The sequence below is a fragment of the Diaphorina citri genome, unplaced genomic scaffold (genome assembly GCF_000475195.1).
Source record: "Diaphorina citri unplaced genomic scaffold, Diaci psyllid genome assembly version 1.1 scaffold3894, whole genome shotgun sequence".
In the NCBI taxonomy this organism is placed as follows: domain Eukaryota; kingdom Metazoa; phylum Arthropoda; class Insecta; order Hemiptera; family Psyllidae; genus Diaphorina; species Diaphorina citri.
Window position 1 is genome coordinate 1 of NW_007381293.1, and position 14,458 is coordinate 14,458.

A 14,458-nucleotide genomic window follows, 5' to 3' on the forward strand; every position below is an offset into this window, starting at 1 on the left:
TCAAAAATCTATTTCCTATCTATGCTTTTAATTGAATGTTTTTGTTCCCTCTTTCTTTTATGTTTGATTTTCCTCCCTATCAGTTTGTAGTCCTACAAAAGATACCAAGGCCTTCGTTCTAGGAACTAGAGAGGTAATGATCACAAGCCCCTCGTTCCAGGAACCAGAAAGGCATACCAAGGTCTTCGTTCAACAAAGCAATGATACCAAGCCCTTCGTTCTAGAAACTAGAGAGGTATGGTGTTATAGTTTACAAGCTTCATCCAGGTGGTGGTTATACTATCCGCCCTGGTCGGAATTCGAACTCAGCATTTCCGAGTTGAGAGTCAGTGCTCTTGACCACTCGGCCACAGAAGTGGGCCCTTTGTATTTGTGTAGGTCTTCTCAAAGTAAGGTCCTTTGGTTTCTTCGTATTTTTTTCTTTTGCTTGTTACAACATTATTCAAAATCATTACACACTTTTTACATTTATTTTATTTGTACATAATTTACCCTCCTTTTATTTTAGACTAAATGTTCAATTTTGTAGTTTTATATTATACCTTTATTATTCTAAAAAAAAAAACATAGATGTTTATTCAAAGTTGGGCTTTTAGAAAATAATTGTCGCAGGGTGCAGGTACTGTGTGTACAGAAGTGGCTGAAAGTACAAAAGAACATATCCTTGGGGAACGGCTCATGAAAAATATCCCAGCCGAAGAAATGGGTGGTCTACTCTTCGGGGAAAGGACTTTTTGGTCCCATTCGAGCAGTATAAGCACTATTATTATTGTTGTTTGTAAGTCCATTGTCAAAAAAAAAAAAAAAAAAAAAAAAATCGAAACACTTCCAAAGAATGGGTAGTCTACTCTTCGGGGAAAAGACTTTTTGGTCCCATTCGAGCAGTATAAGCACTATTATTGTTGTTGTGTTGTAAGTCCATTGTCAAGAAAAAAAAAATCGAAACACTTTATGAGGCTGACATACCCCAAATTAAGCCCAGTAAGCATCAAGCAAAATGGCCGTTTTCAGCACGAGGGCATCAGCTGCCCCACTAATAAAAGCTATGGGGGATGTGTACTTTCTTTTAAGTAGTTTTAAGCCACCCTGTAGGATTTGTATTGATGAGATTCTCTCGCCCTGAATTGAAAACTAATTTCGCTTTTGATAGATTAATGGCTAGGGCCACATTTTGAGTTTAACTTGAACCGTTTGGAATGAGCAAGTAAAAAAAGAAGTTGCAGTTGAGCAATTTGATTGACTAATGCTGATTGCATGGCTTGGCCAAGTTCGTTTAACTCAAAGTGCGACCCCAGCCATTAGAATACGCTGTTAGTCACCCAAGTATCACCTTTTATGATGGATATACATAGCAGTTTTTTTCTGCTCCAGGCATATTCTCTAACTTCGAAAGTGGGTTTACACGTTCAAGCCATTTGCACAAACTGACTTGTGCAAGCCGGTTTGCACAAGTAAATCGTAGCATATGAACTAGACTTTAAGTTCACAGAAGCCAAAAAAAAAAGACTTTTTCTAGGTTTCTCTCACCGTTTTGAGCAAACCGAACAAACCGGCATGTTCAAGTCAGTTTGTGCAAATGGCTTGAGCGTGTAAACCCACCTTAATGCGAGGTGGTTATTTTGCATTGAATAGTGAAAGAGAAAACAGCAAATGAAAATCAACTCCTGTTGTATCGCGTGTAGAAGGCAATGCTTACGATTGGTTGGTTTTAGTAACCATAAATTTCGACCAATAAGAAGTCGAGTTTCTTAGTTTAAAATTCTTTATCCTCTCTGTAATTTGTCTGTAATAAAGAACAGAAGAAGAAACTTTATTATAATAATGATTAAAAAACTTTTTCTTGATTGTTTGGATAGCATTAGGCAATAAAGAACCATCCATAAGGCAAGGTCCTTTATTGGTTCTTTTCTGCTTAATATTTTCCTTTTTTTTTTTAGTCACCCTAGATTTGGAAGGTAACGCCTTCTAAGCGCTAGGTCACGGGTTCGATTCCGGCCCGGAGTGAACTTTATCCTAAACAAGTACTGCACAGAATTAATAAAATATTTATTTTGAGAATCAACCACAGAAAAACATAGTAATTTAAGATTATAAGCCAAACACCTCGTCAAATCTGTCTCCAGCTGGGAAGGTCCCCTCCACACTTGCCCCATTCCCGCGCTGGACGGCCAAACCAATCCTTTGGTAGAGGAAGGATTTCGCCTTCAGGTTAAAGGATCCTAAACAGGTTAAAGTGAGAAAATACATAGGTATATTTCTTCACTTTAACCTTTACTCAGCCCATTTGACCCCGATGCTGATTCAAACCCTAGCGGGAACTTTGGCCAATGAGAGAGGATATATTTCAGGTAAGAGGTATTCATACACAAAAGCCCACTTAGAGGATTATAGTGTGTCCAGATCAATGTGACAGCAAAAAAATAGGCATTGTTGCCAAACATGTCACATGTGCAATGGTACCTAGAGAATCTTTAAAAGGGGAAGGGATATTGCACAGTTCTTCCTCCGACAGTGAAACAAAGTCAGGTAAGGCGATATCTACCTTACCTGTTCTGGAATCCAACCTCTGAACTTAGAGCTACCTCTGCATTTTAAAAGAGAGAGTTTATCAAAAATAGACCTTTATCTGAATAAATTGCAACAATGTAAGGATTTCCTGCAATCTGATTGGTTCCTTCATTTTGGGTTGATGACTCCTTGCTGTCACATTGATCTGGATGAACTATAAGTTTAAGGGCAAACAGCCCTTAAGGATGTATTAAACTACTACGAAGAGGTCCTTTTTTTTACTTTTTTTGAGTGACAAAATTCTGCTGAAGGAGCTATTCCATCCAACTGTTTAAGGAGTTCCTTTTGTTAACAGAAACGCGTAGATTCGATTTTTTTTTCTACCATTTTTTGAGGTTTGATATAGGGAACTGTGTTTTCGGTCTTATCGTCCCGAAATCGAAGAGAGACGGAGGACAGGATAGGAGAAAGCCAGCCGTTCCGAGAACGAACCCCGGCCAGGAACGGGACCTAGCGCTTACAAGGCAGACGCGCTAGCGCTACCCTCCAAGCTAATTAACTAGGCTGACATTCTACATCCCTAAAGGTCTTTCTTGCCGAATCTTGCCTCAATGTAATTTAAATGAGTGTTCCAGCCAACCTAGTTAGCTTAGTTGGTAGTGCGTCTGCCTTGTAAGCGCTAGGCCGCGGGTTCGATTCCCGCCCGGGGCGGATTTTATCCTGGTGGGATAATGTTCTTTCTCGGAACGGCTGTCTTTCTCCTATCCTGTCTTCCTTCTCTCTTCGATTTCGGGACGATAAGACCATAGCAGTTACAGTTCCCTCTGTCAAACCTCTTTAAAAAAAGAGTGTTCCCACTACACACGACACGATTTTTTCCGAACGACAACTGGGAACGGGCCTTGACTATAATATTTTATTACTTTCTATTACCAATATATGTATTCCTTCCAGTCAAGGACCTTCACAAATACTGGGTGGGTCACTGCATGAACCCCCTTCATCTCAAAGACCTACTCAGCGTCGTCACCTACAACCCGTACGAAAACCTCAGCAGAACCCTATTCGTTACGTTGGCAACCGCGCACCTCTGTTCCAATCTGAAGGCCACCCTGTATATTGTGTGTAAAATTCTACATGTAGACAGGATGGTTCCAGTAGATGAGTTCGTGGGGATTTACAAGTACCTGGCATTGTTAGATATGGGATCTGCGTGTCCACGAAGTCCGACGTTGGGGTCCGAGGATGATCGAGGTACATTCACCCTGTATATAAAATACAACTTTTACTTTTTTTTTAAATGAGGTTTGATGGATAGAACTGCAGGTACCTACCTACCAAGGTCTTATCGTCCCGAAATCGAAGAGAGAAGGAAGACAGGATAGAAGAAAGCCAACCGTTCCGAAAACGAACAAACGAACATTATCCCTTGAGGGTAAAATCCGGGGGAGAACTTTAAGATAAAATCTGTCCCGGGTGGGAATCGAACCCGGGGTCTAGCGCTTACAAGGCAGACGCGCTACCAACTAAGCTACCTAGACTGGCAATAACAGACAACAGAGTTTTTATCGTCCCGAAACTGAAGACAAAATTGAGGGTGAAATCCGGGGGAGAACTTTAAGATAAAATCTGCCCCGGGTGGGAATCGAACCCGGTGTCTAGCGATTACAAGGCAGACGCGCTACCAACTAAGCTACCTAGACTGGCAATAACAGACAACAGAGTTTTTATCGTCCCGAAACTGAAGACAAAAGGAGGACATCATACAAGAATGCTAGCCGATCCGAGAACGAACCTTACCTATTTAAGATAAGTCCGCCAGGTCGGGAATAGAAGAAGTTGGGTTTTCAGGCTCGGCTTGAAGAGGTAGGCTAAAGGCTGAGCTTTGTGGACAGGGCTAGGCTAGACTAGGCTTGCGAGTATTTGTTTTACTGTTCGCCCTTACACCCAAGCCTCAGAGTGGGCTTTTTGATACGGATGCAAGAGTGTTCCCACTACACACGACACAATTTTTTCCGAACGACAACTGGGAACGGGCCTTGACTATAATATTTTATGACTTTCTATTACCAATATATGTACCTATTCCTTCCAGTCAAGGACCTTCACAAATACTGGGTGGGTCACTGCATGAACCCCCTTCATCTCAAAGACCTACTCAGCGTCGTCACGTTCCCACTACACACGACACGATTTTTTCCGAACGACAACTGGGAACGGGCCTTGACTATAATATTTTATTACTTTCTATTACCAATATATGTATTCCTTCCAGTCAAGGACCTTCACAAATACTGGGTGGGTCACTGCATGAACCCCCTTCATCTCAAAGACCTACTCAGCGTCGTCACCTACAACCCGTACGAAAACCTCAGCAGAACCCTATTCGTTACGTTGGCAACCGCGCACCTCTGTTCCAATCTGAAGGCCACCCTGTATAATGTGTGTAAAATTCTACATGTAGACAGGATGGTTCCAGTAGATGAGTTCGTGGGGATTTACAAGTACCTGGCATTGTTAGATATGGGATCTGCGTGTCCACGAAGTCCGACGTTGGGGTCCGAGGATGATCGAGGTACATTCACCCTGTATATCAAATACAACTTTTACTTTTTTTTTTCAATGAGGTTTGATGGATAGAACTGCAGGTACCTACCAAGGTCTTATCGTCCCGAAATCGAAGAGAGAAGGAAGACAGGATAGAAGAAAGCTTTTTTTTTAATGAGGTTTGATGGATAGAACTGCAGGTACCTACCAAGGTCTTATCGTCCCGAAATCGAAGAGAGAAGGAAGACAGGATAGAAGAAAGCCAACCGTTCCGAGAACGAACATTACCTATCCCTTGAGGGTAAAATCAGGGGGAGAACTTTAAGATAAAATCTGCCCCGGGTGGGAATCGAACCCGGTGTCTAGCGCTTACATGGCAGACGCGCTACCAACTAAGCTACCTAGACTGGCAATAACAGACAACAGAATTTTTATCGTCCCGAAATCGAACTATCGAAGACAAAAGGAGGACATCATACAAGAATGCTAGCCGATCCGAGAACGAACCTTACCTATTTAAGATAAGTCCGCCAGGTCGGGAATCAAACCCGGTTCAAATAATAATAATAATAATAATATTTAACACCTTCTGTTTCCAGAGTCCAGGCCATTCGTTGACCGCTTCTTCTTCCCCTCCCCTCGATACATTCACCTCCCCTACCCGCCCTCCGCGGGGTCCGAATCCAGCCCCCCTCCCAGTTTCCACTCGGAGACCAAACTCATGGTGTGGCGAAATAGGCCGTGTTCCCCTACCGAGGCTAAGATACCGAGATCGGTGGCTTCGGATTACGGGCCGACGTCCCGGGACGGGCTTGTCATGTGGGATCTGAACTGCGAGGACTACGTGGGTCTCCTGGAGTATGTGGAAAAACAGGTAAGTCCCAGATCAGGCCTTTAGATTTCAGCCAAAGTCGCTCGAACTTGGCACAGAGATTCGATAAATTATGTAGATCAAACATATCCTTGGGCCCTGGTCCAGAGGGTACGGTTCGGCCGTTATATGAGGCAAATCTTTGAAAAAGCTCAAAAAGAGTTCGCAATGCTCAAGCCTTTAGATTTCAGCCAAAGTCGCTCGAACTTGGCACAGAGATTCGATAAATTATGCAGATCAAAAATATCCTTGGGCCCTGGTCCCAGAAGGTACGGTTCGGCCGTTATTCCGGACCAAAGTTCCGCTATTCAGAGCTAGCCAGGGAAAAAGCTCAAAAAGAACTAGCGCTTCTCACGACTTTACCCTTAGCCACAGGTCGCTCAAATTTCGCAGACAGCTTCCATTATTAATGATGATCAAAAGTGTCCGCGGGCCGGACCTCGAGAAAAGTACGGTTCGGCCGATATAGGGTTAGGCTAAAATCTAAAGGCCTGAGCATTGCGAACTCTTTTTGAGCTTTTTCAAAGATTTATCGTTAAATATCGTTAAACAAGGTTTAGACTGCTGGGAGTATGTGGAAAAACAGGTAAGTCCCAGATCAGGCCTTTAGATTTCAGCCAAAGTCGCTCGAACTTGGCACAGAGATTCGATAAATTATGTAGATCGAAAATATCCTTGGGCCCTGGTCCCAGAAGGTACGGTTTGGCCGTTATTTCGGACCAAAGTTCCGCTATTCAGAGCTAGACAGGGAAAACGCTCAAAAGGAACTAGCGCTTGTCACGACTTTACCTTTAGCCACAGGTCCCTCAAATTTTGCAGACAGCTTCCATTATTAATGATGATCAAAAGTGCCCGCGGGCCGGACCTCGAGAAAAGTACGGTTCGGCCGATATAGGGCTAGGCTGAAATCTAAAGGCCTGAGCATTGCGAACTCTTTTTGATCTTTTTCAAAGATTTATCGTTAAATATCGTTAAACAAGGTTTAGACTGCTGGGGTAAGGGGACTTTTTGGTCTCATTCGACCAGGATAAACAAGGTATGTTCTATTTTCACAGGTGGACCCTCTAGCGAAATCTTTAGAGGCCGCCGAGTATGTGGAAAAACAGGTAAGTCCCAGATCAGGCCTTAGATTTCAGCCAAAGTCGCTCGAACTTGGCACAGAGATTCGATAAATTATGTAGATCGAAAATATCCTTGGGCCCTGTTTCCAGAAGGTACCGTTTGGCTGTTATTCCGGACCAAAGTTCCGCTATTCAGAGCTAGACAGGGAAAAAGCTCAAAAGGAACTAGCGCTTCTCACGACTTTACCTTTAGCCACAGGTCGCTCAAATTTTGCAGACAGCTTCCATTATTAATGCTGATCAAAAGTGTCCGCGGGCCGGACCTCGAGAAAAGTACGGTGCGGCCGATATAGAGCTAGGCTGAAATCTAAAGGCCTGAGCATTGCGAACTCTTTTTGAGCTTTTTCAAAGATTTATCGTTAAATATCGTTAAACAAGGTTTAGACTGCTGGGGTGGGGGGACTTTTTGGTCTCATTCGACCAGGATAAACAAGGTATGTTCTATTTTCACAGGTGGACCCTCTAGCGAAATCTTTAGAGGCCGCCATTACGAAGCGCCTTAGCGCCGAACTTCAAGATCCTGCCACCAGAGCGCAGCACCAGCGGACAGAACGCCTCCTAGCGGTGGAAAAGAAGAAGCTTGACTTTCAAAGAGACCTGGAGGCAAGACGATTGATGGGGAACATTGAGAAATATGAAGAGGGGAAGAAGTTGGGTTTTGAGGCTCGGCTTGAAGAGGTAGGCTAAAGGCTGAGCTTTGTGGACAAGGCTAGGCTAGACTGGGCTTGCGAGTATTTGTTTTACTGTTCGCCCTTACACCTGAGCCTCAGAGTTGGCTTTTTGATACGGAAGCATAATGAAAGAAATTGACGAACGCATGCGGCATGTCAGACGCATACTAGTGGAACGTGAGGAGGATGTGTAATCGTAAGATATTTTGCACGTAACCTAACCATTTTTTTCCTCCCGCCTCTCAGATAAAAACGCATGCGGAAGTAATGAAAGAAATTGACGAACGCATGCGGCATGTCAGACGCATACTGGTGGAACGTGAGGAGGATGTGTAATCGTAAAAGATATTTTGCACGTAACCTAACCATTTTTTTCCTCCCGCCTCTCAGATAAAAACGCATACGGAAGCATTGAATGAAATTCACGAACGCATGCGGCATGTCAGACGCATACTGGCGGAACGTGAGAAGGAAGTGTACATCGAGTTTAACATCAGAGACACTAAAGGCTGAGCTTTGTGGACAAGGCTAGGCTAGACTAGGCTTGCGAGTATTTGTTTTACTGTTCGCCCTTACACCCAAGCCTCAGAGTGGGCTTTTTGATACGGATGCAATGAAAGAAATTGACGAACGCATGCGGCATGTCAGGCGCATACTAGTGGAAAGTGAGGAGGATGTGTAATCGTAAAAGATATTTTCGCACGTAACCTAATCATTTTTTTCCTCCCGCCTTTCAGATAAAAATGCATACGGAAGCAATTAATGAAATTCACGAACGCATGCGGCATGTCAGACGCATACTGGCGGAACGTGAGAAGGAAGTGTACATCGAGTTTAACATCAGAGACATTCTACTGGTGGAGAGAGGAGTCTTGAGGGAGTTAGACCGCCTGAGTGACAGTGGGGACGATGGAGGTGGAGATCAAAAACAGGTACCTGGGGCGTTTAATATAGTTTCTGAGGCAGAGTTGTCAATCGAAGCGGAGAGGTTGGGTTCCTTCCTAAAGGTTCTATAGTCTTGGGACACTTGGGCTAGAATGGGCCAGCCACTCATTATCAGGTAGACCTGATCAGGTGAACCTGTCAGGTCTACCTGATTGTGAGTGTAGTGTGTCATCAGATATCAGGTAGACCTGACTGAAACACCTATTCAGGTCCGCCGGTCAGGTCTACCTGATAGTTAATGACTGGCCTAACAACGGTCGTCTTGAAATCGAAAAGGGAAGGACAGGACACTGGACAGGATAGGAGAAAGCCAACCGCTGCGAGAACAACCTTATCTGTTTAGGATAAGACCTCGTTAGACTGCTGAGTGCTGAGGTAAAGGCAGTTTATTATTCTAGTCTCTTTTTTTACTTTCCTTATCCTATAGCAGGGGTTTCTCGCGGGCCACATGTGGCCCGCCAGACCATTTTCGTGGCCCGCGAAGCTTTTTGAGATTTGTACAAACTTATCTAAAAATGGTTTGGTAGGTACCTACTGCTACAATTAGGAGAATAATTTTTGAAAATTTTCGCCTGCAGCGCTCAAAATTGGATCGAACGGCATTTCTGAAAAGTTTGGGGGGGGTGCTCCCCTAGGTACACATAATTATGTGGCCCGCGAAGTACTTCTCAATGTAGCATGTGGCCCGCATACACATGGAAGTTGGAAACCCCTGTCCTGTAGGAAGGGAAGTTTACCGCTTTAAGTGGCAGGGTCTTCCACCCAACCTGTTCTGATGTTTTTTTTTTTTTTTTTTTTTTTTTTTTGGGGGGGAGTTGTAACCTCCCGCGAGAACAACCTTATCTGTTTAGGATAAGACCTCGTTAGACTGCTGAGTGCTGAGGTAAAGGCAGTTTATTATTCTAGTCTCTTTTTTTACTTTCCTTATCCTATAGCAGGGGTTTCTCGCGGGCCACATGTGGCCCGCCAGACCATTTTCGTGGCCCGCGAAGCTTTTTGAGATTTGTACAAAACTTACTTAAATGTAAAAAAAGGCAAAAATCTTCGAATAATTTTTGAAAAATTTCGCCTGCAGCGCTCAAAATTGGATCGAACGGCATTTCTGAAAAGTTTGGGGGGGGTGCTCCCCTAGGTACACATATGTGGCCCGCGAAGTACTTCTCAATGTAGCATGTGGCCCGCATACACATGGAAGTTGGAAACCCCTGTCCTATAGGAAGGGAAGTTTACCTCTTTAAGTGGCAGGGTCTTCCACTCAACCTGTTCTGATGTTTTTCAGGGAGACGATGTCAACTCTCATGACGATCAACTAACGGAAGACCAACTGGAAATACGCAACCAGTTCGACAAATATCTCACTCCGTTTATAGTGGATAACGTTAGGGCTCTACTCAAATTAGTGGATGCTATCTTAGGTAAGTGGATGTTCCAAAACATACCACCAGAGTGCTCGCCTAGACTCTTTAATTATTGGAATTTTGTCATCGAAAAATAGCAGAATTTCTCTCAGAGACCTTTTTTCTGATAACTAGATAACTATTGAAAATACACAACTGGTCTCTGGCAGCAAGTGTGGACGTCCAAAGCGGAATATCTTTGGTTGAATCTAAAAAAGTTAATAAAATGAGGCTTATCTTTACTAACCCAGGGTGGCTTTCACCAACCTTCTTTTTAGCTCCTATAACAACCTTAACAGCCCTGTTAAACCTTTACAAATCAAATGGAACTTAACAGGTTGTTAGCTTATTAACAGGCCTTCTAGAAGCTGAATAAATATTTCTTTTTCCGTCAGGTATTCCCCTACAAGAAGACAGTCTGTGTATCAAACCCATACAGGATGCCCGGGAAGCTCTAGCTCAGTTGGTGAACTTCATACAGGGTGACGATCAAGCCAACGAGACACCCTGTATTGAGGAACAGGAAGAAGAGTGTGAACTGTCAAGCGTTTATGGGCAGACTAAAGGTGAGACCGGGAAAGGGTGTAGGAATAAACGCTCGATTCCAGGCCGGGGCGAAAAAAAAATCTTGTCGCCTGGGACGAACTTTATGCTAAACAGATGAGGTTCGTTTTCGGAACGGCTGGCTTTCTCCTATCCCGAAATCGAAAAGAGGACAGGAAAAAGCCAGCCGTTCCGAGAACGAACCTCATCTGTTTAGGATCTGTTTATTTTTTGCAGTCTACCTAACCCTAAACGAATCCTATCCTTATTCCCCAGAATCGATTGTCCTCTCTTCCTACTCAATATTAGAGGGAAATTACCAAGATATTACCCCAGACCTAGCCTTCTCGTGGGGGCTTTTTTCTATCGTAACTTTTTTTCTTTTTGCATGCTACCTAACGATAAAAATTTCTCATTTCTCTCCCTCAGCATCGACAATCCCCACTTCCTTCCCAATATTAGATGGAAATTACCAAGATATTACCCCAGACCTAGCCTTCACGTGGGGGCTTTTTTTCTATCGTAACTTTTTTCTTTTCGCATGCTACCTAACGATAAAAATTTCTCATTTCTCTCCCTCAGCATCGACAATCCCCACTTCCTTCCACCCAACATTAGATGGGAATTACCAAGACATTACCCCAGACCTTGCCTTCTCGTGGGGGCTCCATTATTGTAACTTTTTTTCTTTTTGCATACTACCTAACGATAAAAATTTCTCATTTCTCTCCCTCAGCATCGACAATCCCCACTTCCTTCCACCCAATATTAGATGCGAATTACCAAGACATTACCCCAGACCTTGCCTTCTCGTGGGGGCTCCGTTATTGTGTGCCGGGCGTTGGACGGCGGGTGCCCTCTAGTATAATGGACGACGTCGAAAGGTACCTGCGATGTGTGAGTATGGATCAGTGTGGTATGGTACGGCTGAGTAATCTGACCAGCCCATTGTGTCCTGTGTTCGAATGAAATATGGTGAATTGGGGTAGCTTGGTAAATTGAGGCTGAATTCAATAAAAATTGAGAAGTTACTAACTTTGTAGCTTTGTACAGTGTAGAAATGCAATAAAACTGCAATGAAAAAAAAAAAAAAATAATAATAATAATAATAAAAAATCTGGTGTGAACCTGCGATGTGTGAGTATGGACCAGTGTGGTATGGTACGGCTGAGTAATCTGACCAGCCCATTGTGTCCTGTGTTCGAATGAAATGGTGAATTGAGGTGGGGTAGCTTTGTAAATTGAGGCTGAATTCAATAAAAATTGAGAAGTTACTAACTTTGTAGCTTTGAACAGTGTAGAAATGCAATAAAACTGCAATGAAAAAAAAAAAAAAAAAAAAAAAAAAAAAAAAAAAAAAAAAAGGGCCCTCCAAACCCATTTATTCTCTTAAATTGTAGTTCTTGTAACAATAAAATAATTTTGTAGTTCTTGTAGCAATAATTTGCAGCTGGACAGGATTAAGCGGTAGTCTTTTATTTAACATCTTATCGTCCAATCGAAGAGGGCTGAGAGGACAGGATATATATGAGAAACCCAACTGTTCCGAGAACGAGATCGGTTCAGGATAACGTTCGCTTCGGACGGGAATCGAACACGCGACCTAGGGCTTACAAGACAGACGCGCTATCCTCCGAGCTAACTAGGGTGGACATTTAATTTTACATTGAAATGGGGATCGGGCTCTTTTCTTGGGGCAACCACTCACTTTAACAGGTAGACCTGACAGACGAATCTGATCAAGTGTACCTGTCAGGTCTAGTGGCTGGCCGAAATTCCATTGCACCATTGGTTTCATTTAGGCAGACTTTTCCTCTTCTTTTCAACGTTCTGCAGCTTAGCTTTCTTCACATCCCCCATTGATTTTCGTTTCAACACAGCCTCCAAATTGGCCGATTTTCCCGCTCCGGATTTCGGTGCGTTCAGACCAGCCAAGGATTTCTTTGCCGATTTAGACACCGGCGTTTTCACACTGCCTTCTTGCGGGGTCTTTTTTCCGGATTTCTTCACGGAAACGGGCGTTTGGGCTATTTCCAGAGATTTCACTTTGGGCGTTTCCAATTTCAGCGACTTGCGCTGTTTCTTGGCAGATTTGCTGTCCAACCCTGGGGTTTCCCCGTTTTTCTCTTTCTTGGCATTTCCGGCCGTTTTGACCGAGGGTGTTTTGGGGGAGATCTGAATCGGCGACTGTTGATTTTTGGCGGATTTCTTCTTAGCGGATTGTGTTTGAGGTGTGGTTACGGTCTCCAATTTTCCGGGTAAGAGGTTGGTTTTCGGTGTTTTCTTGGCGGAATCCTTCTGGTTCTGGGCAGGTCTTTGATTCTTCTTTTGTGACGTGTTTTGTTTATTTTTAAGGGTGGTTCCTGTCTGTTCATTCTTAATTTGTGGTGTCTTATTCTTGTTTTTCGGTGTGACACTGCTATTTTGCGGTGTCTTGCTCTTGATTTGCACCAGGTTTTTAGGGGTTCCAGTCGGTGTCTGTTGTTTGTCCTTGATTTGCGGCGTTTTACTATTTTGTGGTGACTTGTTCTTGTTCTTCAACTTCTTGTCTTTCTGTTGAGGTCCGCCTTTCTTTCCCTGAACTGGTCCAAGTTTCAGCTTCTTAGGAGGACTGCTGGTTTCATCTTCGCTACTGTCATCTTCACCACTAAAATCTTCGTCGTCTTCATTTTCACTGAAGGAATTTTCATCCTCTTCATTTTCACTATCGATTTCTTCATTTTCACTAGCGAACTCTTCATTATCTTCATTGGAATCTTCATCTTCACTGCCGTCTAGTGACATCTCGGCGTCGAAGAAGCTACTGGCCTCGTCGGCCGTTTCAAAGTCGTCGTCACTTACCTCATCTTCATCGGAAGAAGCAGCCTTCTCTTCCTGAACAAGAAGAAAGGAGTATGTATTAATTTTATTAGATATTAATCTGTTGCCTGTTTACCCTTTGTTTTATTTTTTTTGTTATCTAAACTTGTTTGTTGCTTGTGTAATTTCTGGACACGAAAATATATAAATATATATTAGATAATAGTGCTTAATGTACAAGACCTGTATAACGAGAAAAGTGAAAAAGAGTGCTTTTTTTGAAGAGGTTTGATAGAGGGAACTGTAACTGCCAGGGTCTTACCTATCGTCCCGAAATCGAAGAGAGAAGGAAGACAGGATAGGAGAAAGCCAGCCGTTCCGAGAACGAACCTTATCCCTTCAGGATAAAATCTACCTCGGGCCGGAATCGAACCCGCGACCTAGCACTTACAAGGCAGACGCACTACCAACTAAGCTAACTAGGCTGGCAATAAAGCTTTGACCGTGGTACCAATTAGGCAAATACGAAATGTGGCTTGGCGCTCAACGTGTCAAATAAAAGGTATTAACTTGTTTCGAAATTTCTATTTCACTAATGAGATAATGCTAGATACGATTCTGCTCAAGAAATACAGTAGTAAAAATATAGGATATTGCGTGATTTATTCAAAGTACAGACGTCACTCTAAATCCTATACCCACCTTGTTTTTCTGACGCAGCGGCTTGGAGAGTTTCAACGAAATGTTTTTCTTGATCTGTTTCGTCAGCTTCTTATCAAACAAAGTTTCCAAATCTGCCTCTGGTTCCTTCTCTGCCTTGTTTTTCAATTCTGTCTTGTTTGTTTTTGTTTCCGGTTTGTTTGTCTTCTGATCTGACTTTGTTTTCTGATCTGTCTTTGTTTTCTGGTCTGTCTTTGTTTTCTGATCTGTCTTTGTTTTTTCTTCTTCCTTGATTTGCTTCAGTTCGGATTTGATTTGCTTGAGCTTCTTCTTTGTTTCTTTCTTCTCGGAAGGTTCTGGGGTGGGCAGAGGAGGTGGAGCTTCCCCAGAGATCTG

At 43.2% G+C, this 14,458-nt stretch overlaps 3 protein-coding genes across 5 annotated transcripts; 2 read left to right on the forward strand and 1 right to left on the reverse strand.

The window, feature by feature from the left end:
* The first annotated feature begins 2,285 nt into the window (after positions 1-2,285).
* On the forward strand, positions 2,286-4,480 carry LOC108253868. Its single transcript, XM_017448584.2, has 3 exons — positions 2,286-2,348; positions 3,463-3,762; positions 4,467-4,480. The coding sequence occupies exons 1-3, from the start codon at positions 2,294-2,296 to the stop codon at positions 4,478-4,480; spliced, it is 369 nt and encodes a 122-aa protein (XP_017304073.1). The 5' UTR covers positions 2,286-2,293.
* Positions 4,481-4,783: 303 nt separating this feature from the next.
* On the forward strand, positions 4,784-11,608 carry LOC103520652. 3 transcript variants are annotated; one of them, XM_008485754.3, is made up of 8 exons: positions 4,784-5,083; positions 5,655-5,929; positions 7,501-7,725; positions 8,109-8,210; positions 8,558-8,650; positions 9,943-10,078; positions 10,456-10,626; positions 11,340-11,608. In XM_008485754.3, exons 1-8 carry the CDS (start codon positions 4,819-4,821, stop codon positions 11,570-11,572), a joined length of 1,500 nt encoding a protein of 499 aa, XP_008483976.1. In that variant the 5' UTR covers positions 4,784-4,818; the 3' UTR covers positions 11,573-11,608. The 3 variants fall into 3 exon arrangements, with proteins under 3 accessions (XP_008483976.1, XP_026687489.1, XP_026687488.1); XM_026831688.1 differs by having other exon boundaries at positions 8,109-8,198; positions 8,546-8,650; XM_026831687.1 differs by lacking the exon at positions 8,109-8,210 and having other exon boundaries at positions 8,456-8,650.
* A 422-nt stretch (positions 11,609-12,030) lies between these two features.
* On the reverse strand, positions 12,031-14,458 carry LOC103520654 (nucleolin; the record flags this gene model as incomplete). Its single annotated transcript, XM_008485755.2, is given in 2 exon segments — positions 12,031-13,477; positions 14,105-14,458. Coding segments are annotated over 2 exon segments (1,434 nt in total), but the record flags the coding sequence as incomplete, so codon positions are not given.

Excerpts from the sequence above, each read along its gene's own strand:
- LOC103520652 (XM_008485754.3), top strand. The coding sequence starts at position 4,819 with ATGAACCCCCTTCATCTCAAAGACCTACTCAGCGTCGTCACCTACAAC. Across the intron at positions 5,930-7,500 it reads TGGAGTATGTGGAAAAACAG|GTGGACCCTCTAGCGAAATC; the intron begins GTAAGTCCCAGA and ends CTATTTTCACAG. Across the intron at positions 10,079-10,455 it reads ATTAGTGGATGCTATCTTAG|GTATTCCCCTACAAGAAGAC; the intron begins GTAAGTGGATGT and ends TTTTTCCGTCAG.
- LOC108253868 (XM_017448584.2), top strand. The coding sequence starts at position 2,294 with ATGCTGATTCAAACCCTAGCGGGAACTTTGGCCAATGAGAGAGGATAT. Across the intron at positions 2,349-3,462 it reads TGAGAGAGGATATATTTCAG|TCAAGGACCTTCACAAATAC; the intron begins GTAAGAGGTATT and ends TATTCCTTCCAG.